We start from the raw sequence: 23,977 nt of genomic DNA, 5'->3' as shown, positions 1-23,977 counted from the left end.
GGAAATAAAGAAGCAATCTAAATCCCACGGGAACAATTCTCTCACCCCTCCAAATATGTTGACCACGATCAAATATCATGAAAATAACAAGTTAAGTATGTACTTCTACAGACTTAACTTGTATGAAAAACATACTAAACGTATGTTTTTCGATCAGTGCAGTAGATGTAGAATGTAAAGAGTTATAATTGTATTTCTTAATAAAGTAGGCCTAAATAAAAAAAAAATATCAACGCATGGTCAGTAAATATTATATGTGGAAGAGAGTATCGGATTTTTTTTTTTTTTTTTTACCGAAAAGATGCAAGAAACCGCCTAAAGGTGCAATACCCTTAGGAGCACATGATGCAATTTAACATGGACGCCCATGCCATTCAATGTCTAAAGACAGCTAGGAAAATGGAGGACAAAACTGTCAGCCCGGCACATGTTCCGTGACCTGCCTTATTTTCAGTACAAGCTTAAGAAAATAGAAAAGAGGCAAAGATTCTACTCACAGATTGATCAGTGAAATCTTGGATGGAGTCCCAAACACTGGGATATCTGTCAATCGATTTTGGTGAAGTTTCCTAGAAAATAAAGAGTATAAACAGAGATATCACGGTTGCATCAAGAGAGAAAAGAGACCTTAAGCCAAAGAACATAAAACCTAAATGTAAACATAAAATGTATTTTTGATTGAACACTTTTAAAAATATTTAGTTTAGCAAAACGGAACGACCAGCAACTATAAAGTCGCTGAGAAACGGATATTAAAAAATTTTAATCTATAAAAAGCAAAAAAGACAGAAAACTGGAAAAGGGCATTAAAACACTAAGATAACACAAAAATGAAACCTGACAAAAGTTGGAAAAGTAACAATTATATTTGGTGTACGTTTATTTTATTATGATTTTGTACAAACCTCAGCCACCAGGCACGTTTGTAGGAGGGGGATTATCTCTCTCTGAAATTTGTGTTTACGGTTAAAATTAATCTGCTTTATATTTGTCGTATAATACTCCATTTCTTCAAATTCCCCTTCCTCCTTACCCTATTTCAATAGAAATCCTCGGCACGTCCTCACCAAACATTCTTCTTATCTACTGAGGTATTATGATAGTAATTAAAACTTTAATTAAAACTAGTAGCATACCAATACAAAATAAAGACACATTTAGGATTAAAAATAAAAGTTAAAACTAAGATATTACATTAAATCAAGAGGAAAATGTATTTTTGAAGTACCGTAGATTGTCAAATTGAAATCTGACTGTTAGAACTGGTTAGGTAGAAACTTACCCAAAAATACAAGGAAAATCGAGTAGTCAAAATTTAATAGAAAAGACCTCCATATATGTAATTTTAGGATTAATTAATTAATTAATAATTAAGACACATTTAGGATTAACAATAAAAGATTAAAACTAAGATAATACATTAAATCAAGAAGAAAATATATCTTTAAAGTACCACAGATTCTCAAATTGAAATCTGACTGTTAGAACAGGTTAGGTAGAAACTTACCCCAAAATACAGGGAAAATCGAGTAGCCGAGATTTAATGGAAAAGACCTCCATATATGTAATTTTAAGATTAATTAATTAGCTAATAATTAATACACATTTATGATTAAAAATAAAAGATTAAAACTAAGATATTACATTAAATGAAGAGGAAAATACATCTTTAATGTACCATAGATTGTCCAATTGAAATCTGACTGTTGGAACTGGTTAGGTAGAGACTTAACCAAAAATACAGGGAAAATCGAGTAGCCAAAATTTAATGAAAAAGACCTCCATATATGTAATTTTGGTAGTAGGAGGCACCAAATTAAAAAAAAAGAAACATGCGTAAAAATAAGCAAAAATAAGCTGAAATAAATATGGGACCAAACAGCTTAAGAAAAACATAGCTTTCCTTTGCCGGTGTTGTCTTTGGGAATGAATTGATCGTTTATGTTTGAATTTTTAGAGACGAAAAGCATTGTCAAAATCAACTGATTAGTTTTGCTTATTTTTCTCTTAAAAAGGAATTAGAGTATCTGATTTCAAATCCAATGTGCCCCCTCTGGATTTTATACGGCCAACCTCTCCACAAAACCTTATATGCCCTCGGGCATAACTTGCAGCCCTTACGCTGAGGGCTATGTGGGGGGGGGCGTTATCCTCAAAGACATAATTTCCAGACCAATGGCTATCTCACAATTTTAATTAGATGTGTTTTGGGAATTGATCGGTTTGGGGGGGAGGCCTGTTGCCCTTCAATCGCTTTTGACTATTAAAAAAGGCCCTTTCAATTTCCAATCGAATGAGCCTTTTTGAAGTTTCTACGAGAAAAAAATTTCTATCAAATGCATTTTGGAAAATACGGGGTGTGAGGAGCGTATCCACCCTCCGATCACTTCGAATCTTAAAAAGGGTACTAAAAGTTTTTATTACCAATCCAATAAGCCCCTTCCAAATTTAAACGACCACCCTTTCTAGAAAAACCTTATATGACCCAAGGGCATAACTCACAATCCTTGCCCTGAGTGCTGTGGGGAGGGGTTCTTCATACTCAAAGAAATAATTTTCAGACTTAATTATCAGACGCTGAACAAAATCGATATCTAGAAATTTTGATTTGATGTGTTTGGGGAAATGATGGGTGTGGGAGCGGGGTTAGTTGTGCTCCAATCATTTTCGACAATTAAAAGGGGCTGTAGTCCCTTCAATTTCCATTCGAATGAGCCTTCGTTGATGTTTCTACGACAACAGATGATCGTCTTAAAATTTCTATCAGATGCATTTCGGGAAAATACGAGGTTTGGGGGGGTGCCCACCCTCCGATCACTCTGAATCTTATAGAAGCTACTAGAAATTCTTATTACTAATCCAATGAGCCCCCTTCAAAGTTTATACGATCACCCTTTCTATATAGGCTATACCTTATATGCCCCCAGGGCATAACTTCCAACCCTGCCCTGAGGGCGGTAGGAGAAGGAGGTGGCTTTGCGATCCTTAAAGATATAATTTCCGGACCTTTCAATTACGTTGACCGAAATGGCTATCTCAGAATTTTGATTGAATGTGTTTGGGGAAATTGCGGCAATGGGAGGGGGATTAGTTGTTCTCAAACAGTTTCGACAATTAAAAAGGGCACCGGCCCTTTCAATTTCCCAACCGAATGAGCTCTTTTCGAAGTTTCTAAGACAACAAATGGCCATCTCAAAATTTCTATCAGATAAATTTCAGGAAAATACGAGGTATGGAAAGTCCAATAAGCCCCCTCCGAAGTTTATACAATTACCCTTCCTTTATACATATACCTTATATGCCCCAGGACATAACTTACAACCCTTGCCATGAGGAGTGTGTGTGTGGGGGGGGGGGGGGGTATCATCCTAAAGACATAATTTCTGGACCTTTCAATTACGTTGAAGAAAATGGTTATCTAAAAATTTTGATTTAATGTGTTTGGGGAAATTGTGGGCGTGGGAGGGGGTTAGTTGCCCTCCAATACTTTCGAAAATTAAAAACTGCACTAGTCCTTTCAATTTTCACCGAATGAGTTCTTCTCGAAGTTTCTAAGGCAACAAATGGCCATCTCAAAATTTCTATCATGTACATTTCAGGAAAATACGAGGTATGGGGAGACCACCCTCCGATCACTCTGAATCTTAACAAGGGCATTAGTCCAATCAGTCCAATGGGCCCCTGCTAAGTTTATACGATCACCCTTTCTATATATATATATATATATATATATATATATATATATATATATATATATATATATATATATATATATATATATATATATATATATATATATATATATATATATATATATATATATATATATATATATATATATATATATATATATATATATATATATATATTATATATATATATATATATATATATATATATATATATATATATATATATATATATATATATATATATACATATATATATATATATATATATATATATATATATATATATATATATATATATATATATATATATATATATATATATATATATATATATATATATATATATATATATATACATATATATATACATATATATATATATATATATATATATATATATATATATATATATATATATATATATATATATATATATATATATACTCCTCACACAACCCTCAGGTTGTGTGAGGAGTATATATATATATATATATATATATATATATATATATATATATATATATATATATATATATATATATATATATATATATATATATATATATGTATATATCTATGTATATATATATATATATATATATATATATATATATATATATATATATATATATATATATATATATATATATATATATATATATATATATATACATATATATATATATATATATATATATATATATATATATATATATATATATATATATATATATATATATATATATATATATATATATATATATATATATATATATATATATATATATATATATATATATATATATATATATATATATATATATATATATATATATATATATATACTCCTCACACAACCTGAGGGTTGTGTGAGGAGTTGTCATCCACAAAGACATAATTTCCGAATCTTGCAACTACTTTGAACAAAATGGCTGTCTCAAAATTCCGATTGGATGTACTTTGGGAAATGGTGGGCGTTGGAGCCGGGTTAGTTGCTCTCCAATAACTTTCGACTATTAAAAAGGACATTAGCCCTATCAATTTTCAATCGAGTGAGCCCTTTTTGAAGTTTCAACGACAACTCCTTCAATGTGAAGTGCCCTGGTCTAAAACCGAAAATAATAATAATAATAATAATACAATGTACCCATATTGCTCTTTTCTTAGGCCACAATATTGGGCTGCCTATGATTATTGGGTTGCAGTTAATGCTCCAACCCTAATGAAGGCCAAGTATAAAATCAATTTATTTGACAATTCTATTATGTACGACGAACTACACTGAGTCTAATTAGACAAAATAAAAGCAGAGAATGAGAAAATGATAAAGAAAACGAAAGATGAATGATAGAGCAAAGAACTTACAAATCGGTGAAGTTTTGCTTTGATTCAAAAACTGAAGAGTTTAACCAGCTGATCTGATTCGAGCTTACGTCCCTGAAAATATAAATGCTAAGTGAACTACTTCTCTTTTCATTTCTATTTTTTATTTATTCTATTTTTTATTTATTTATTCTATTTATTATTTATTTATTATTTCTATTCTATATTTTAAAGTTTTAGGCGAAGACAAGATAAACCTTTCAGTGGCCAAAGTTTCCAAAAATCCACTAAAATACAAAAATTTACATAATAAACATTCCTGAAGCCCAAAATGCACTCATTACACTTGAATAATTAAAAAGTTGAATGAAAATCTGCATAATGTCTGAATGTCTAACGTTCGAAAATATCGCAGATGTGCCTTTTTGACCCTCTTTTGACGCCCTTCTCATCTGAGTACTCTTAGCCTTACAAGTAGTTGGAGTAGTAAGTAGTAAATTGAAGTAGTAAGTGGAGTATTTTTGTAGCAGTGGCAGTACTAGTAATAATAGCAGTAAAAGTCGAAGTTTCTTTAGATTTAAAAGAAATACACATTTATTTTGGCTATAAAATAGTAGATAGAACAAATTTCAACCCAAGAGAGGTAGGATCCGAGATACAATATTAAATAAAACTGGTCGTGTTACCATTAAGTTTGGCTTGTTATAATGCGTCTTTTCATCGTAAGTAATATGTCTTTACATAATATACATATTACATAATTTACATAATAACTATTCCTGAAGCCCAAAATGCACTCAGTACACTTGAAGAATTAAAGAGTTGGATGAAAATCTGCCTAATGTCTGAAAAGCAATGCTAAACAACACAGAAACTTACTTCAGGAAGGAGGGGTTATATTAAATAAAATTAAAATACGTAAATAATAGGAATTCGGACAAAAGTTTGTATTCAAAATGTAATTCTTCTCATTTTTCTTAAGACGTTAATAGTTACTGGGAGAGGACGAAAATTCTTCAGATTTCATAGACATGCCCAATAACCCATCTCCTATCCCCTTAAGAACTTACCTACTTTCCTGGCTGGTACATAAACCCTAACCTTTGCTATGGCCCTTTGTTAGGCTACACATGAATGCAAAAATGAGGAGTGTCAATTATCAGCTGTAAATACTGTCACGAGTAAACAGTATGAAATACTTTTCTAGCCAATTTCAAAAATCGTGCAAAATACCCCCTGCAACAAAGGAATAGACCGATATATCACTTTTTTTTGCGTTTAAGGATTGCATTTGTAGGAAGGGTAGACTGCCGTTTCATAGAGCACTTGACACGTTTAGATAATCATTTACATTTACAGAATAAGATTCACTCACAGACGATAATTTATTTGGCCAAGTCATCACAAAAAAACGGGTTAATAAAAATTGGGTGAGCTTATAGACTATCTCGGTCGTATAAATTTTCACAATTCAATGTTTTGGAATATTGGGTTTTGATGAACAGAACTCTTAAACATCAAAGCGAGCCTAAAAACACGAATGTTCGTAAAACGCGTCTACTGAGAAGAAAACACCACGTCTGACCATATTTTAAGCAGAGAAGAGAAATGTGGTCTTTTGTCATGGGCGTAACCAACCTAAAGAAACAGCCCAACTCTTCTGGGCACTATCTTGTAAAGCAATCAAATGGCCAAGAATTGAACTGCTGAGATAGTGTTGATCATAACAGGAAGTCGCGCCTGAAACAAACGGCGACACTCACCTCCATTTTAAGGCCAGTTTCTTTTGCCCTGTGCTGAAATATTAAAAGGCGAACTTGCAGCAACAAGCTTGAATGTGTAATAATCAACAACCCGTGTAATCAAACTGACATCAACGAGGAAAACGTCGCCACAGACTTTTAGTTAAGGGTTAACTTCGTCTGGAAAGTTGCCTTTTAAGCAAACTTCATTGCCACCATTGGTGAAAGATACATCAGCCCTTTTCGTATATTTAATTTCATGAGTTTATGATATTCCATTTGGTATATCTTGAGGAGAGCAGCTTTTTTGCTGGCTTAGATATTTTTGCACTAAGGGAAAGAAACTTCCAGAAACTGGTCGACATATCCAGGCACGTCGAGCATGAGAATGGATCATAGGCCACAGGCCCTCCCAAAGATATTGGGGATATTACGTTTATTTCCAATGTGTTTTTGTACTTTCCGCATTCACCTTTTTTTTATTCTCTGGCTTCCATCATATTGAAGATAAACTCAATCTACTTTGAAGTTTTTTCCGTCACATTATTTTGGAAAAACCCTTTATTTTTTTTATTTTTTTCGCTTGAGTTTTTCTATTACTGTATATCTGCGCAGTTCATACATCCCGAAGAATTCCGTTATTAAAATAGCGATTCCCGGCGAAAAATGTCTTTCTAGAAAAATAATACAAGGTAGTTCAAAATATGGAAATATACAAATGGTTGAAGCTAAAAACAAATTTTTGGAAGTTTCAAGTCCCCCTTCCCATTTGCAAAAAAAAAGGTTCTGAGCTCCTCTCAATTCTTTGAATGTATCCGCTAGTGCACCTTTTTAGAACTAATTCTTCGTGGGATTAAATTAATATAATTTTGAGATTCCACCACTACTCTATAAACTTTCAAAATTTTTGATCTTTTCTTCTTTTTTTCCTGTTTTTACGGAAATGAAAACTGTTGGAGCATACCGGCAAACAGCAGCAGAAGTAATTTACATATTAATTAAAGCACTTAAAAATCTTTTACAAATCTTTACAAGAGGAAATAATCAAAAATCTTTATATATCCTTATTAAAGTGATGGCTGCACAGACCTTTGATACAAAGGAAAATCTAAACATGTCCGTATGTCCTTATGTTATTATTAAATAAAAATGATATTGTTCAAAGCAGAATTCAGTATAAATGATTTTTCAGATTAATTGCTTCTAAACACCTAGGCACTACCCAACTTTACCCTGAAGCCATGCCCCCTGACTGCGTGAACCGACAAGAATGGACTGCCTAAATGGCATTCCAAACACCTTTTGGGTCTCGATCTTTCACACCTGAATTTAAATCCAAATCTATTTAATTCTCACAGCAACCAGATGTACACCGGATAGATTTACAACAGTATAAAAGGCCTTGCAGAAAGATACAATAGCCAATATTTAAGCCTCTAAAACGGATACTGCGGCCCCCTTGTAGAAAATTCTCTAAAGATCCCTTCAAAAATCAATCCATTATATGCATAAAGTATTTAAAACGAATTTCTTGGCTCACAAGATACAAAATTTTATTCGACTTTATGGCCAATTAAAACATACAAAAGACGATGTACAAAAAAAAAAGAATACAAAATTGATTATTAATGAGTTACAAATAATGACATAGATACTATGTTTCTAGTTTGACAAGAATGGTAAGTAAGGGCATTTAAATACTTTTTACTTTGTCTACAAACACAAAAAAAAAGAACATTTAAGCTATATCACGCTACTTGTCGATAAAAGCTGTTATTATATATGACAGCTTTTACAAATGGTAATAAAATACCCAATCTAAATCTAACGAGCAAAAAAACAGACTAAAAAGGAACATTTTTTTTAAGTTGTTTATGAAAGCTTTTTATCAGTAAAAGTTTATATTTTATATGCAAGTATATATATATATATATATATATATATATATATATATATATATATATATATATATATAGTACCAGGCCCCGACATGTGGTAGGCTTCTATATATGGATTCTCATTGCCGCTTGTCTTTGTCTAGCCACGTGTGTCTTTGCTTCTCATTTTTGACTTGCTCACATGCTCAGTGTCGCATGTCTTCTAACCACGCATGTCTACTCTTAGCTCCTATGTAAGAGTCTGGAATTTTCCATTTTTTGCCAGAAGAAAGATCACGGATGTGTGTTTATTTGTGGTTGTTGTTTTTTTTTTTTCAAGGGTGATCTCATCAAACTAGTGATCGTAGAAGATCGGGAGAGGGCTAAATTGATCGAAGATCAAAAGTTCTAGTGCCCTTTTTAAGTGAACAAAAATATTATAGGGCAGCTGGCCCCCCTCCGACACTCATTTTTTCCCAGCTACCTAATCAAAATTTTGAGATAGCCATTTTGTTCAGCATAGTCGAAAAATCTAATAAATAATTTGTCACTGAGGATGACTTAACTTCCCACAGTCCCCGGGGGAAGTGCTGCAAGTTATGAACTTTGCCCATTTTTTACATATAGTACTTGTTATTGGGAAGTATACATAAGTTTTCAGGTGAATTCTTCTGGTTGGGGAGGGGTCAGGGGGTTACGTGGGAGAATCTTTTCATGGAGGAAGTTTTCATGGGGAAGGGAATTGTCCATGGAGGGGGAGCAGATTTTGCAGCATTATTTAAAAAAAAACAGAAGTTAAATTTTAAAATAAGTTTTTTAACTGAAAGTAAGGAGCAACATTAAAACTTTAAACCAACAGACATTATTACTTATATCAATGGGGTTGTCCCCTTGTCAATAGCTCACTTTTTACAGTAGGGTTTTTCTTGTGCTGTTAAAAGAGCTATTTATTCTGAAAGAGTTGGGATAAAAATCAAACCCTTGCGTGAAGAGCAATGTATTGAAGAGAGGACAATCCCATTAACATACATAATAATTTCTGCTCGTTTAGGTTTTAATGTTGCTACTTATTTTCATTTTTTTTTTTGCTTAATTGTACTTCACAAGCTCAACAGAGGTAGAATTAGTAGTAGTAGTAGTTACGAGTGAGTTTGCTTTGACACTGAAATTCGACTTTCCAAAATACCAAGTTAAAATACAACCATAATAGCATAACTTGAAACCACTCACGTTCGCAGGTTTTTTTTGTTCAGGGATGGGAAAGAGTAGGCTATTTATAAAAAAAAAACTCGATTGAATAATTTGAATAAAAACCATGAAAAATGTTTTAATTTTCGATAGCCAAATAATGTCGACACTAATCCTTCGAATAGCCATTCAACCAGACTTAATTAGTACAACCTACCCCAGTTGACTACATTGACACCCTACATGTGTAGTCTGGGTTTAGCAATCCGTTTACACGGATCAGATCCAGTCTCCCTCCCATAACTTCATCAAAAAGCGTCAAGACGTGAGAACAAATCGACAACATATGGCCGGCTGGCATTAAGGCCTAAGAAATCACGACGGGTTGCCCTTGATAAAATATGAAATATAGAGTAATAAACTAATCAAACATCAGCTAAAAGCTAGTAGGGGCTTAATTGACTTTTATAATTCTCGCTGAGGAATCGACATGCAGCTATGTCGAATCTCCTACGAATAAGGTATCAACAGCTCTAAGGGTATTAACACTAAAATCTAAAAATACAGTAAATTGGATAGCATGAGACAGACTTATAACCAAAAAGAAAAAATTATATTGGAAGGGAACAGAAAGCTACACTCGTATGGGATGTTCCATACAACATAATACGGTCTTCCACTAAGATAAAAACAAAAATTCCGAGTAGAAAAGTGACGAAAGGCCCTTTTCTACTGGTGGGGTGGGACGAAAAGGCAAAAGATAAACCAGCCCACCCCAGCGAGCTAAAGCTTATAACAACGTAATCCCAAAATGCAAAAGATAAGTAAGAAAGTGATAACAAAAAACTAGTATTACGTCATTTCAATGTTTTGTTTGATATTTGACGCCTACTTAAATACGCTATTTAACTTGAGGTTCACTAAAAGCGATTTTTTATTGAAAATTTAGCTATTTCACTATTCACAAAAGGAGTATATTAATTCCTTAAGGCCTTTAACAATCTCAGTCATCAAAATTTGAAGCAAATGTTATAAAAAAGTGATAATTAGCCTCATTCCCATCACGAACTAGTGGTCAACTGAAGTTTTCATTGAGAGCGGTAGGGAGTTTTTTTTTGCGATGTCCAAAGGTTTTTTTTTTGTCGCTTGGATTATTGGCTGAAACGCTACGTAACATTGCATATTGGGTTCCCTAGCAGTCATCTTATTTAAAGTTTAGGAATAATAGGTATCAAAGGGTGGACTATCCCCCTTCTAAAACAGGAAAAATAAGATTTTCCTGACGTTAGCAGTTTCACCCCCTCCTCTTGATCTAATCGGGAAGGCGGAACGGTCCCTCTCAGAAGTTTGAAAACATTAATAAAATCTTTACAAAAATAATGGAAATATCCCATCAAAATCACCATTCTTTCCCTTTCCTTACGTTATGCATTGGTTACCTGCGTGGGAGCACACAGGCACAAGCCTTATGGACTATATGAGAGGATTTATAGCGTGAGAAGGGAGACAAGGTCCAAATTCGAAAGTTTTGGTTCTTAAGTATCTTAGGACCAATTTTAGCTAAAGGGATCCCTCTTGTTAGCAAGCAGGGTCACATAACTTATAACAAATTCTGGCAAAACGGGCAAACCCTATGAACCTTCTTCTTAAATATTGGATAAGTGGCAATACTGGAAAACTAAAAAGCAGGAACAGGGAAAAACAAAATAAGTACATAGGTATGAAAGGAGACTAAATGGAAACCAGAACAAATAATCGCCACGAGCTAGGACAAGGTCTTTCTTTTGCTTGGCTAGATTTCTTATCACTCTTTACAGCACCTGGATATATACCGCTAGTCCTCACAATTATTTTATGAATGACTTCATAACCTCTCCCCTTAAGTGTACTTTCATTTGGTCATACTCGCTATTCTAAAGAAAAATAAGTTATATAGCCTACATAAAAGGCACGCATCTCTTTTTTTAATGGAAAAAGTAGAATTTCGCGAAGTCAGTACTATTATGCCATGCAATCTACGCACTAACGTAAATTTCCCCTTTGCAATACAACTGTCGGAAAAACAAGAATTAATCTCGTTCAATTATTCACGCATTTCTCATTCTCACAGAAAAGCACGTAGTAAGCATTCCTAAGAATATAAACCGAACTTAACCTAATCCCACGATTTCAAACATGATCACGCTCACGGAAATATTAAAGAATTTCACTACTTACAAATATCGTAATCCCAACAGTCTTGAAAAGACTTTCGGCGGCAGATCTGTTATTTTATTCCCTTGCAGCTCCCTAAAAGAAAAAGGAATTGAATAAGCGTAAATAACAAAGCTGCAAATCACTTGGTTAGAAAAGCACAAGACAAAAAACGCCATTTCAGCTTTCTTGGGCCTGGTGTGGTGAGTGGGGACAAGAATCTGTCAAGAGGTACCACAAGGCTTCAGGTAAATTATGCTGTCAATCCTACTTTTAGGGAATATTCTGCTTTTAGTTAACGTCATGAATTTGTGGACCACAAAGGAGCCTGGCCCTCCTTAGATAGGTAGGTAGGTTTTATTTTTTATCCACAATATAAACATAAATAAATGGTAACACTAATAAAGTATTGCAGCAAAAAGAAAGTCCTAAGGACTTGCGTTGCCAATTTATGTTATGATTTATATCTTATAAATAAATATCTAAACATAACATCTCATGATTATCCACCTAGCCTATCTTATATATAAAAAACAACAACACATACACATGAGCGCAATACAACAAAATAATCCTATTAAATATTATTTACCGGTTTCAGCCCCACCCAAGAAACTGCGAAAAAAGACATCAAAAACCTCCCGCCCTTCAAAATCTATGAGTTACATTAAACCTGCCTTTAAACTTGCGTTTGTTTAAATAAACGTTAACAGGACTCACAACCACATAGTCACAATTTTAGGAGAATACAATAATATCAAGAACTCGTAGTAGCCTATTTTTCACAAACACTTGTATGGCTATGATGCTTACATAATCCAACTCTTCCTCGAGAAACAAAGATACCGGACGAAGCTCCGCATACAACAAGCCAACGCCACATAAGGGGGTGGGGGTAACGAGCAGCTAGGAGAGCTACCAAATTAGAAGAAGCTACCACTGTCTATTAAAAGGTTATGGCTGTACGCTATGGATGGATAATTCCAACGGAATTGCTTCAAAGGACCGTCCTTCCGGAGAATAGTATCATAAAATACGTATTTCCAAATTTCTGACACCCTTCCCCCAATAAAAAAAAAAACAATTGAATATGTATGCACTTGCTCTGTCGACCACCAAATTATACTAAAAACAAAAGTTTCGTATTCAAATTTCAATAAAAGGGGCCTAATAAATGATACCTAAATAAAAGACATAAAATGACATTTGAACATTAACATTTTAGACAGCATTAAAGTGCCTTAAATAAAGAGTTAGAGCAAAACCAACTGTGTAAAACAGCTTTTCCCAATCTATTTTCAGGTTGACGTCTTTTCATCGAGCCTCACATCACGATTCCCTAACTCCTTTAAAATATGATATAACATTGCTTCGGGAATACTACTTTGCCAAATTATTTATATTCAAATACATTCTCCCCCCCCCCAAAAAAAAAGTCTCTCTTGTACCGCCAGGAGTATGTGTAACCTATATGGTGACAACAGGCATGGAACAATTCACTCAAGCAGCCTAATATTTGTGAACCTAAAAGCGTTGGTTGTGTACATCGGGTACCAGCATCCCTCCCAATTTCATTGTTTGGTCGTCTAACAAAGGCACGTCTCCTAAATCTTAAAGCCTATTCATCTGCATGATCCCACTTCAGCATTTATGCAAACACACGAAAGGGTCAACACATTTCCCAGTGATAACAGGTGTGTTTGCTAGTATCAGGTTCCCATAAAAACTATTCCTGAGATTACTTTACCAATTCCAAGGACATAAATTAAAAACATGTAGTTTGAAAGATAGGCCTACTGACGCAGTAAGTGGCGCTATTTGGGGCAGAGCCAAAGGGCTATGGACCCATATGGGCACTCAAGTTAAATTGTACAGAACATTTTTCAAAAGGAAGGGAAATCGTAGAAGAAAAACTATGAAAAATAATCGAAACGTATGTTTTCAGTGGCATGTCTTTTCGTGGCATTCCCTTGAGTGAAACCCGGCATAAACGGAGGGACTTTTTGAAGGAGGGACATCAAGTAAAAAACGTTCGATGATTTTAAAGAGAACTGCCCAGAAATCCAGGAAATTTTAGAATTTCTTGAGAGTCGACTAACCCCCCCCCACCAGCGTTCCTAACTGAGAATCATCTTATACGCTTCTCGACCCATCTTTACGTGCCGAATCTCCCAGCACGCAGGTCTAAATGGACAGTTCTCTGTTTTCAAAAAATATAAAGAAATCCTTGCGAAAGAGTTGCTTCATAAGAAGTTAAAATGACTTTCGGCCATAAAATAAATCCTTCCTTCCTTCCCTGAATAGCCATGAAACGGTTTTTCTTATCGTTCTCAGCCATCGGTAAGATAATCTAGTTAGATAAAATTAGAAAGATAATATTTTTTTAATTTTTGAAACACTATCAGGCGCTCTGAAAGAGCCGAACTCACCGAATATGTCTCTTAAACCCTAACATTTAAAAACTCTAACAGCAATATTCACAACAGTAACAACATGAATGCATCTTATCTATTTGGGAAAGTTAAAGAAAAAAGATGTAAAGTACGTTGTCAAAATTGTTGAATAGCTATCAAATCCCAGGTTCATACGAGGGTAGTTTAGGGGGGTTAACAAACTAGACGCCTCTTTACTGCCGTTCCATATGCAAAATACTTTCTTTATTATTTAGATGGGATAGGAAAAAAATCAAGAAACTAGGGCGCGAAACGTACTTCTGAGTAAGCATCAGACAATAACGTCTGAAAAATTTGCTCCTTCATAGCCTACTATAAAACTTGTTGAAGCCCATAGCTCAAAGGTTCTAACTAGGTAGTTGACTGAACTGCTCATTATATTTCTAGAAGATTAATTCTAGACCAATCAGCTGCAAATAATTATAATTAACCATAAACCGTGGGATTTGCTCCGGGTCAGAAGTTTTTTTTCTGTGGATGATTTAAAACATAGTTATTATCCGAATTTTTCACGAAGAACTCTCTCAGCCCCTTCAATTTTGAATTATGTAGATATAAGGTTATATCTAGCGGGGGATGTACGAGGTTTAAACCCCTCTCCCCACAAAAAAAAGATTTGATTTCAGACTCATAAAAACATAACAAAAATATTTTTTGACGAGTTTAAACAAAATGGGGTACTTATCTGTTCTAGCTACAATACCAGAGTTCTTTATCAAGTCGAACCGGTTTTCCTGACCATGCATGAAATTCCTTTAGTTAAATTTAGCTTGCGATCTGTATTGATAAAGAATAATGTCCTAATTTGTTAATAAAGTTAAATGTTTTAATGATATTTTGGTACATTTCATTAGGATCGAGCGTCAGAGAAACCGGTTCTACTTAGATTAAGAACTTGAGTGTTTAGCTATAACAGACAGGTACCAAAAATTGCCCGCCTCCATAAAACACTGCACAGATGCTTTATGGCACAGCTAGAATTTCAGGCACAAGTCAAATGATTTTTTTTACATTAGCAAGGATTTTTGATTCTTTTTACACGTGTCTTCCCTTGGATTTAATTATATTGGAAAAACGCCCCACCCCATCCCTGGCATGGTAGGCCTATACCTTGATAGTCCTACAAAGAAAAACTTCTCCATCAACAGCCCATATACCAAGTCTTTTCGTCTTCCTGCACGATTCTAAAATTAGCCCTGAAATGGAAATCAAAGCATCTGACAATTAAATCTTCACTAAAACATAATCAAGTAGATTTTTTTGTGTTCTTCTACAACCATTGCCAAAAAGGAACACCTTTATTTTCACACCTTTGAAACCCTTGATCGTGTGATTAGGCCATCCCTTTTTTCCTCGGGCTACACACATTACCATAATACCCAAAACATCTTTTAGCGTTTCATAGTCAAGACATCAGCAGACAAAACTTTTCGCCTAGCGGCAAGGATGCTTGTTTTTAACCGCAATTTTATTTGAATCTTGCCGCTAACTGCAACAATTAAGATGACCAGCCTGATAATGACACCTCATGCAAATTAAGATGGAGGACCACAAATCTGTCAAATTTACTTAGCTAACTTTCTGAATAGGGACGCCACCTGGAGGAGGGGCATAGCCCTAAGTCCTTTAGTAGTTTTCGAAAGTTGGCGCAGGGAAACATAGTGCAATGTATAGGAAGACATTGGGCAGGACCCGGAAGCTTTCATGGCTGTTAAACTTGCTTTAAAAATCACAGAATTACCTATGTTTGCGCTACAGTCATTAATATTTTCTTTTTTGGCAGTTTTGCATGAAATACCCCTGTCCCCGTGACTCAACTATCGATAAGCAATTCATAGTCACAGTATATACCCCCTCCTTCCAAAAGATGGAATATCGTTTCTTCCATATCGTCCTGTATTTTTAACACAAACCACTTGCTTTTTGCTGGTTTTTTTTGCAAATGTAGATCCTGCCGTCCATACCCCCTCTTAGGTAAGCACACGGAGGGAGCCAGCGTTTACCCCCCCCCCCCTTACCTAGAAAACACTCTCCGTGGCCGGTTGGTCTCCAATCACTTTCGACTGTTCGATATGACAAAAAACGGTTTAGCTATCTGGATTCGGAGACAATTAGCTTAGGCTCGGTGGAAAAAATACATTGTAGGTATATTTTAATTAAACATTTAATAAATAGAGTTGGTATTTTGGTTACGCTAGGTTATATTCGGTATTTAAGATAATGCATTCTAGACGGCCCTTCTTTTCATAATTTTCTGCTGTAGTTCCCATAATTTTGTTAATAAAGTATTATATTGTCATCATATTTTGGTATATCTCATTACGATTAACCTAAATTCACTTTTTTGGTGTGTTCTGAATAATGGACAAGTGCCAAAAAGAACTAGAACTCTCAATTTCTGACGTAACGAACACCCTCCGAAGTTTCTCCGACCATGAGGTGGAGATGGAGATGAGAAAGGGGCAGCTCCTCTCCTACACGGAATAACTTCTACTTGTTTTGGGATTTAATGTTATTCTTTACTTTCATTAAACAAAAAAACAAGTTTTTTTAAATGAAAGTAAGGAGCGACATTAAAACTTAAAACGAACAGAAATTACTCCGTATATGAAAGGGGCTTTTCGTCCTCAACGCCTCGCTCTTTACGCTAAAGTTTGACTCTTTCCCTTAACTCAACTTCTTAAAAAATTTAAAAACTTTAGCGTAAAGAGCGAGGCGTTGAGGACGAAAAGCCCCTTTCATATACGGAGTATTTTCTGTTCGTTTTAAGTTTTAATGTCGCTCTTTACTTTCATTTAAAAAAACTTGTTTTTTTTGTTTAATTTCTGGACGTTTTTAAATTAATGCATTTTTTGATCTTGGCTCTCCGCGCATAAATAATTAAAACAAAATTTGTATATTAATTTTTTTGGACTAAATGGGTTTTTCATAGTTGTAAAGAGCGAGGTATTACGAGGAGGTAAACCCCTCATATGCGTAATAATTTCTGTTCGTTTTAAGTATTAATGCTGCTCCTCACTTTCAGTAGAAAAAAACTTTTTATATTTATTTTTTCATTGTTTTTTTAAATAATGCTAGAAAATCCTGCGCCCCCTCTATTGAAAGTCTTAACTCCCATGAGAAGTTCCTCCATGGAAAGATCCTCCCACGTAACCCCCCCCCCTCAACTCTCTCCCAAACCAAAAAAAAATCCCCCTGAAAACGTCTGTACACTTCCCAGTAATCATTACTATATGTAAACACAGGTCAAAGTTTGTAACTTGCATCCCCTCCCACGGGGACTGCGGGGGAGTAAGTCGTCCCCAAAGACATAGTTATTAGGTTTTTCGACTATGGTGAATAAAATGGTTATCTCAGAATTTTGATCCTGTGACTTTGGGGAAAAATGAGCGTGGGAGGGGGCCTAGGTGCCCTCCAATTTTTTGGTCACTTAAAAAGGGCACTAGAACATTTAATTTCCGTTGGAATGAGCCCATTCGCGACATTCTAGGACCACTTGGTCGATACGATCACCCCTGAAAAAAAAAAAAAAAAAAAAAAAAAAAAAAACACGCATCCGTGATTTGTCTTCTGGCAAAAAATGCGAAATTCCACATTTTTGTCGATAAGGGCTTGAAACTTCTACAATAAGGTTCTCTTATACGCTGAATCTGATGGTGTGATTTTCGTTAAGATTGTATGACTTTTAGGGGGTATTCCCCCCTATTTTCTAAAATGAGGCAATTTTTTTCAGGCTCGTAACTTTTGACGGTATAACTAATCTTGATGAAATTTATATATTTAAAATCAGCATTAAAATGCGATTCTTTTGATGTAACTATTGACATCAAAATTCCATTTTTTAGAGTTTTGGTTACTATTGAGCCGGGTCGCTCCTTACTACAGTTCGTTACCACGAACTGTTTGATAGTAATAGCGTAGATGAGAAACATTCCCAGAAATCAGAGAATTAAATACAAATTTTTTGTACCCCCCACTCCCAAAAAAACAAGTCCTGGATACGACTCTGGGGATTATACATCAATTTCTACCTCCACCCTCCCCTCATCTCTCCCTTAGAAATAATTCTGTGTTTATCCGAAGGCTTAACGAGTTGGAATGTTTCCGCATTAAAATGCACCTTTGAGGTACCCCTCTCCTCCCTGATTAGCCAAAATATTTTTAAGGTCTAAACAAATTTCACCGTCATAGGTGAATTATCTGTTGTTTTTCAATTCCAACATTTTCATATATGGGCTCTAAACCTGTACAATGGACTTCTCTGATTGTTTTGTAGTTTTAGTGTGACTTAATACATGAAGTCCATATTTGACAAATCAATAATGTTTACAAAAAAAAACGTTTCTTCTTCAGCTTATTGTTCACAGGCGTACGCTCTTCAAACGCTATAATATAACGTCACATCAGTCCCTCTCTTTAGTCTTTGCCTATTCAATAATTACATTTCTTTTCGTTTTTCAACGAAAAGTAGGAGTGGTATTTAAAAATGAAACGATTAGAACTGACAAAAAGTAGATGATGAATAAAAAAGTTTGCATGAACAGAACAGAAACCACCACGCATTGGAATGGGTCTGCCACTCTTCAGAACTTTAGTGCATCTTTTGCGTTTTGCTAAAAACTTAATAGGCTGCTTCATCATATGATAGGCTACCATTCAAGTAAATTTAAAATGAAGAAAACAATGATGAAAAAAATTTATTGCCACAACTATAACAATAAAATATTTTCTTCTTCTACACAGGGCGCCCATTCATGAAAACCTAGAGGACAGGGGCATTTTTAATCTAGGGGAGGGGGCAATATTGTTCTTTGATTCTATTCAATGGAAACACCAAAATATGAGTTTTTTTCAGCGACAACCGAAAAAAGAAGTATTTTTGAAAATAGAAGTGTTCACCCAATAAAAGTGTCCTGCTTTTTTGGTGAGGACTAAAATAAAAAAAAACTATCACAGATAAACTAAGGAATTGGGTTAAGGGCCTTAAACACATTGGTCCGGATATCCGTATTTTGACCAACAGTCAAACAGTTCGTGGTAACGAACTGTAGTAAGGAGCGACCCGGCTCAATAGTAACCAAAACTCTAAAAAATTGAATTTTGATATCAATAGCTACATCAAAAGAATCGCATTTAATGCCGATTTTTAATATATAAGTTTCATCAAGTTTAGTCTTACCCATCAAAAGTTACGAGCCTGAGAAAATTTGCCTTATTTAGGAAAATAGGGAGAAACACCCCCTAAAAGTCATAGGATCTTAACGAAAATGACACCATCAGATTCAGCGTATCAGAGAACCCTACTGTAGAAGTTTCAAGCTCCTATCTACAAAAATGTGGAATTTTGTATTTTTTGCCAGAAGACAAATCACGGGTGCGTGTTTATTTGTTTGTTTGTTTGTTTTTTTTTTCCAGGGGTCATCGTATCGACCAAGTGGTCCTAGAATGTCGCAAGAGGGCTCATTCTAACGGAAATGAAAAGTTCTAGTGCCCTTTTTAAGTGACAAAAAAATTGGAGGGCATCTAGGCCCCCTCCCACGCTCATTTTTTCCCAAAGTCAACGGATCAAAATTTTGAGATAGCCATTTTGTTCAGCATAGTCGAAAACCATAATAATTATGTCTTTGAGGATGACTTACCACACCACAATCCCTGGGGGAGGGGCTGCAAGTTACAAACTTTGACCAGTGTTTACATATAGTAATGGTTATTGGGAAGTGTACAGACGTTTTCAGGGGGATTTTATTCAGGGGGCTGAGGAGAGGGGGCTATGTTGGAGGATCTTTTCTTGGAGGAATCTGTCATGGGGGAAGAAAAATTCAATGACAAGGGCGCAGGATTCTCTAGCATTACTATAAGGAAACAATGCAAAATAAACATGAAAACGTTTTTTTCAAATGAAAGGAAGAAGTAGCATTGAAACTTAAAACGAACAGAGATTATTACGCATATGAGGGGTTCTAAAAATACTTTAGCATAAAGAGCGAGGTATTTAGGAGGAGATAAATACCTTGCTCTTTATGCTAAAGTATTTTTAGTAATTTCAACTATTTATTCTACGGCCTTTCTGATTCAGGGGTCATTCTTAAAGAATTGGGACAAAACTTACGATTTAGTGTAAAGAGCGAGGTATTAACGAGGGTACAAACCCCCTCGTATACATAATAAAAATATAAGGTTATGAAAGTTTGTTACGTAAGTTAATTCTGAAGTTACGTACATTTTTTTACTAATAAAAACGTTCGTTAAAAATTAAAAGTTCTAGTTGCCTTTTTAAGTAACCAAAAAATTCGAGGGCAACTAGGCCTCCTTTTCCACCCCTTATTTTTCAAAATCGTCTGATCAAAACTAAGAGAAAGCCATTTAGCCAAAAAAAGAATTAATATACAAATTTCATTTTAATAATTTAAGTGTGGAGAGCCAAAACCAAACATGCATTAATTCAAAAACGTTCAGAAATTAAATAAAAAACTAATTTTTTTTAGTTGAAAGTAAGGAGCGACGTTAAAACTTAAAACGAACAGAAATTACTCCGTATATGAAATGAATTGTCCCCTCCGCAGCCCCTCGTTCTTTACGCTAAAGCTTTTAATTGTTTTAAAAAGTAGAATTGTGGCAAAGAGTCAAACTTTAGCGTAAAGAGCGAGGGGTTGCGGAGGGGACAATTCATTTCATATACGGAGTAATTTCTGTTCGTTTTAAGTTTTAACGTCGCTCCTTACTTTCAGCTAAAAAAATTAGTTTTTTTTATTTAATTTCACTAAAGCTCTAGAGTTCAGTGACTTTTACTATTTTCTGGAGTGGTTGAAGAGTCAAGAATTTATCTAGGATACATCCTTAAGTAAAGAAAGAAGGAACGGAGATATGGAGTTGAAGATAACTTTTTAAGACGCATATTCAGAATATAAATTCATTTATGAGGCAGAAGAACCAAAGGGGAGGGGGCAGAGAGACACTGCCGTATTCGGGATGGGGGCTTACCAAGTTTGAACAACCCAGAAATTTTTGTCCGACTCATAGACAAGTAACAAAATGGAGAAAGAGAAAATAAAGAATGTCCTCCTCTAGCTTCTGAAAAACACCTCAATAATTTCTTAGACCACAATGCCTTTATACTTACAAATCATCTACATCTACTATTACAAACAACTCGCCGCAAAAAAGCCGTCTGAGGCCAAAACAGGTATGCACACTCCTCCATATCAGTCTACTCAAAGCCTCCCTCTTCACACCCTCCCAGGAAGTTCTAATTTCCCTTAAACCTACCTACGACGCTTTCCCACCCAACCGCGGACGACCTGCTTTCCATTTAGCCATAGAAGGACAATCTTTGACAATCTATCATCCTTTATACGCAGAACGTGCCCTATCCATCTCAACCTTTCTCTCATTATAGCCCTAGAAAGCGGGATTAGACCAAACTTTTCGTACAGCCTACTGTTTGAAATACGTTTTATTACTTCGTTACAAACAAAACGAAACGAAAAAAAAACAGGTATAATATTTCAAATAAGACAGCGGAAAATAACAAGAAAAAATGTAAATTCCCGGATTAACTCACTAAAATATAGCTGAGAAATAGATATATATATTTAGAGACAGAATTTCATCGTAAATCCAAATATAACATTCATTTTTTACACACCCCCTCAACATCCAAATATTTACCCCGAGTTTTATATGTAAATTGAATTGTCCTTGAGCCACTCTAATCTCCAAACTGAATTAATATTTTGCCAAATCCCTCCCACGAGTTGGTTAATTATTCTGTGGGTTTTATTTACCATGTACAAAAATTTCCGAACTAATAAAAGTCCATGCTCTGGAGAGGGAAGTGGTGTAGGTAAAAAGTTGAAAATCCTCAACAGTAGATTCACTGCTGAAATTAGCATACGCCAGACTCATTTTTCAGATTTCACTGTAATTTCCACTTGATTTGAAATTGGGTCCCACTTCTCTTCGGCCTAGGATTTTGACGAAATTACGCCACTGAAAATAGCTAGTAGTATTGAATCTGCCCTCATGTCTAGTAAATTTTTATATAAATTGGGATTATTTTACGCACATTTATGAGTGCAATCTCGTAAAACCGCTGTTGCTCTCAGGTTGCTGTCTTCTTTTTTTCAATTTGTTTAGCGTTGTGAACCAGTTGATGAACAAAAATAAGTAAAAAAAATAACACAAAGCCCATAAATTTAGCAATCTTTCGTTTATAGTCTAGGGCTACACCTAGCCCCATTAGGGCAGCTGCCCAATCGGTTTTTCTGACATTAAATTCCTTCCATTTTATATTCTTACATTCCTACGGTATTCCTCACCCACAGATTCTAGGCCTATAGCCGATACAGCATCAGAGGGTGATGGAGTGAAATTGCGACCGAATTAGTTATTTAATTTCGTAAGAATATTGACTGGAGGTTTAACGATATATCTCTTTTTCTTCTCACGTACTTAGTCCTATAAATAACTTTTACCCAGATTAATCATAGTTATCGATACTTACAAAAATTCTGTCCAACTCGGAAGATCATCAGGTACATCACTTAAGCCTTTCTTGCTACAATCAACCAGTCCACCAAAGCAAGAGCAGATATCAGGACATAATTCTTCAGCTGTTGCTAATCCGAAAAGAAGAAAAATCACCATCATCCCAAACTTGTTCATTTCACATATTTCAATTAAAACTAATAAGCACTTAAATTATTATTCTCTTCACTTTCCTTGATAAAGCTCCAAAAGCAACTGAAACTTCTGACAAAACTGGCGGAGTTTTCTTATCCTCTCAAAGTGAACGGGTAATGCACAACAGAGTATAGCTGAAAATAGATAAAATATTAATTAGTTAATGATACCTTATGTTTTTAAAAACAAATTTAAAGCTAAAAATTAGTATTTAAGACAAAAGGATTGGGTAAAATGTGATTCGAAAGCTCATAAATGACTAGCCTACAGACTTCAAGATAAATATTCATAATCCAGACATTAAACGAGATTCAATACAGATAAAGGGCGGGTGCGTACCCGGAATTTGTGTTGTGGGGAGGGGGCGACAATAAACAATTGGCGGGGAGAGGTAATAATAAAAAAGTGAATTTCATTTGATAATTTGAATGACTTCCGATAAATTCAGAAAGATTTACGATTTCTCGTGGATTGGGTCCCAATGGTCCCCTTGGTATACCCCTGTGACGAGGTGGCTATATAAATTTGACCACTGAGGAGGTATCGAAGGGTTGTTTCTAGATGATAAGTGGTCCAAAATAGAATGGAGACCAATTTTGGTCCATCATTCTTTGTGATGACGCTTATACCAAATTTTAGAGAGGTTCCTCTAGTTCCACTAACAGAGCCCCCCTGCACGCAGGAGTGCTCAAAACTATAAGCAAGTACATCTTAGAAAAAAAGACAAGAATGTCAGACATAACCACCAATGAGTTTTTAAAATTATTGCAGAAAGGTAGTTGGCCAATCAAAACTGCCCCCACAAACCCGAAGTTAGGTTTTCACCA

General features: G+C 34.9%; 1 protein-coding gene across 2 annotated transcripts in view; it reads right to left on the bottom strand.

Annotated features, from left to right (window-relative positions):
• Positions 1-23,977, bottom strand: part of LOC136035036 (leucine-rich repeats and immunoglobulin-like domains protein 3) — a 141,755-nt gene that overhangs the window by 103,072 nt on the left and 14,706 nt on the right. Inside the window, exons 2-5 of one of the 2 annotated variants that reach the window (XM_065716636.1) lie at positions 22,972-23,284; positions 12,040-12,111; positions 5,058-5,129; positions 498-569 (exon numbers count right to left, since the gene is read on the bottom strand). In XM_065716636.1, the coding sequence (XP_065572708.1) occupies positions 498-569; positions 5,058-5,129; positions 12,040-12,111; positions 22,972-23,132 (377 nt within the window). In that variant the 5' untranslated portion in view covers positions 23,133-23,284. The remainder of the gene's footprint in view (positions 1-497; positions 570-5,057; positions 5,130-12,039; positions 12,112-22,971; positions 23,285-23,977) is intronic. The other variant, XM_065716637.1, reaches the window with a different exon arrangement.

This window comes from Artemia franciscana, chromosome 13 (genome assembly GCF_032884065.1).
Source record: "Artemia franciscana chromosome 13, ASM3288406v1, whole genome shotgun sequence".
NCBI lineage: Eukaryota > Metazoa > Arthropoda > Branchiopoda > Anostraca > Artemiidae > Artemia > Artemia franciscana.
Note: the sequence above shows the minus strand (reverse complement) of the source record. Positions and strands in the feature narration are given on the sequence as shown.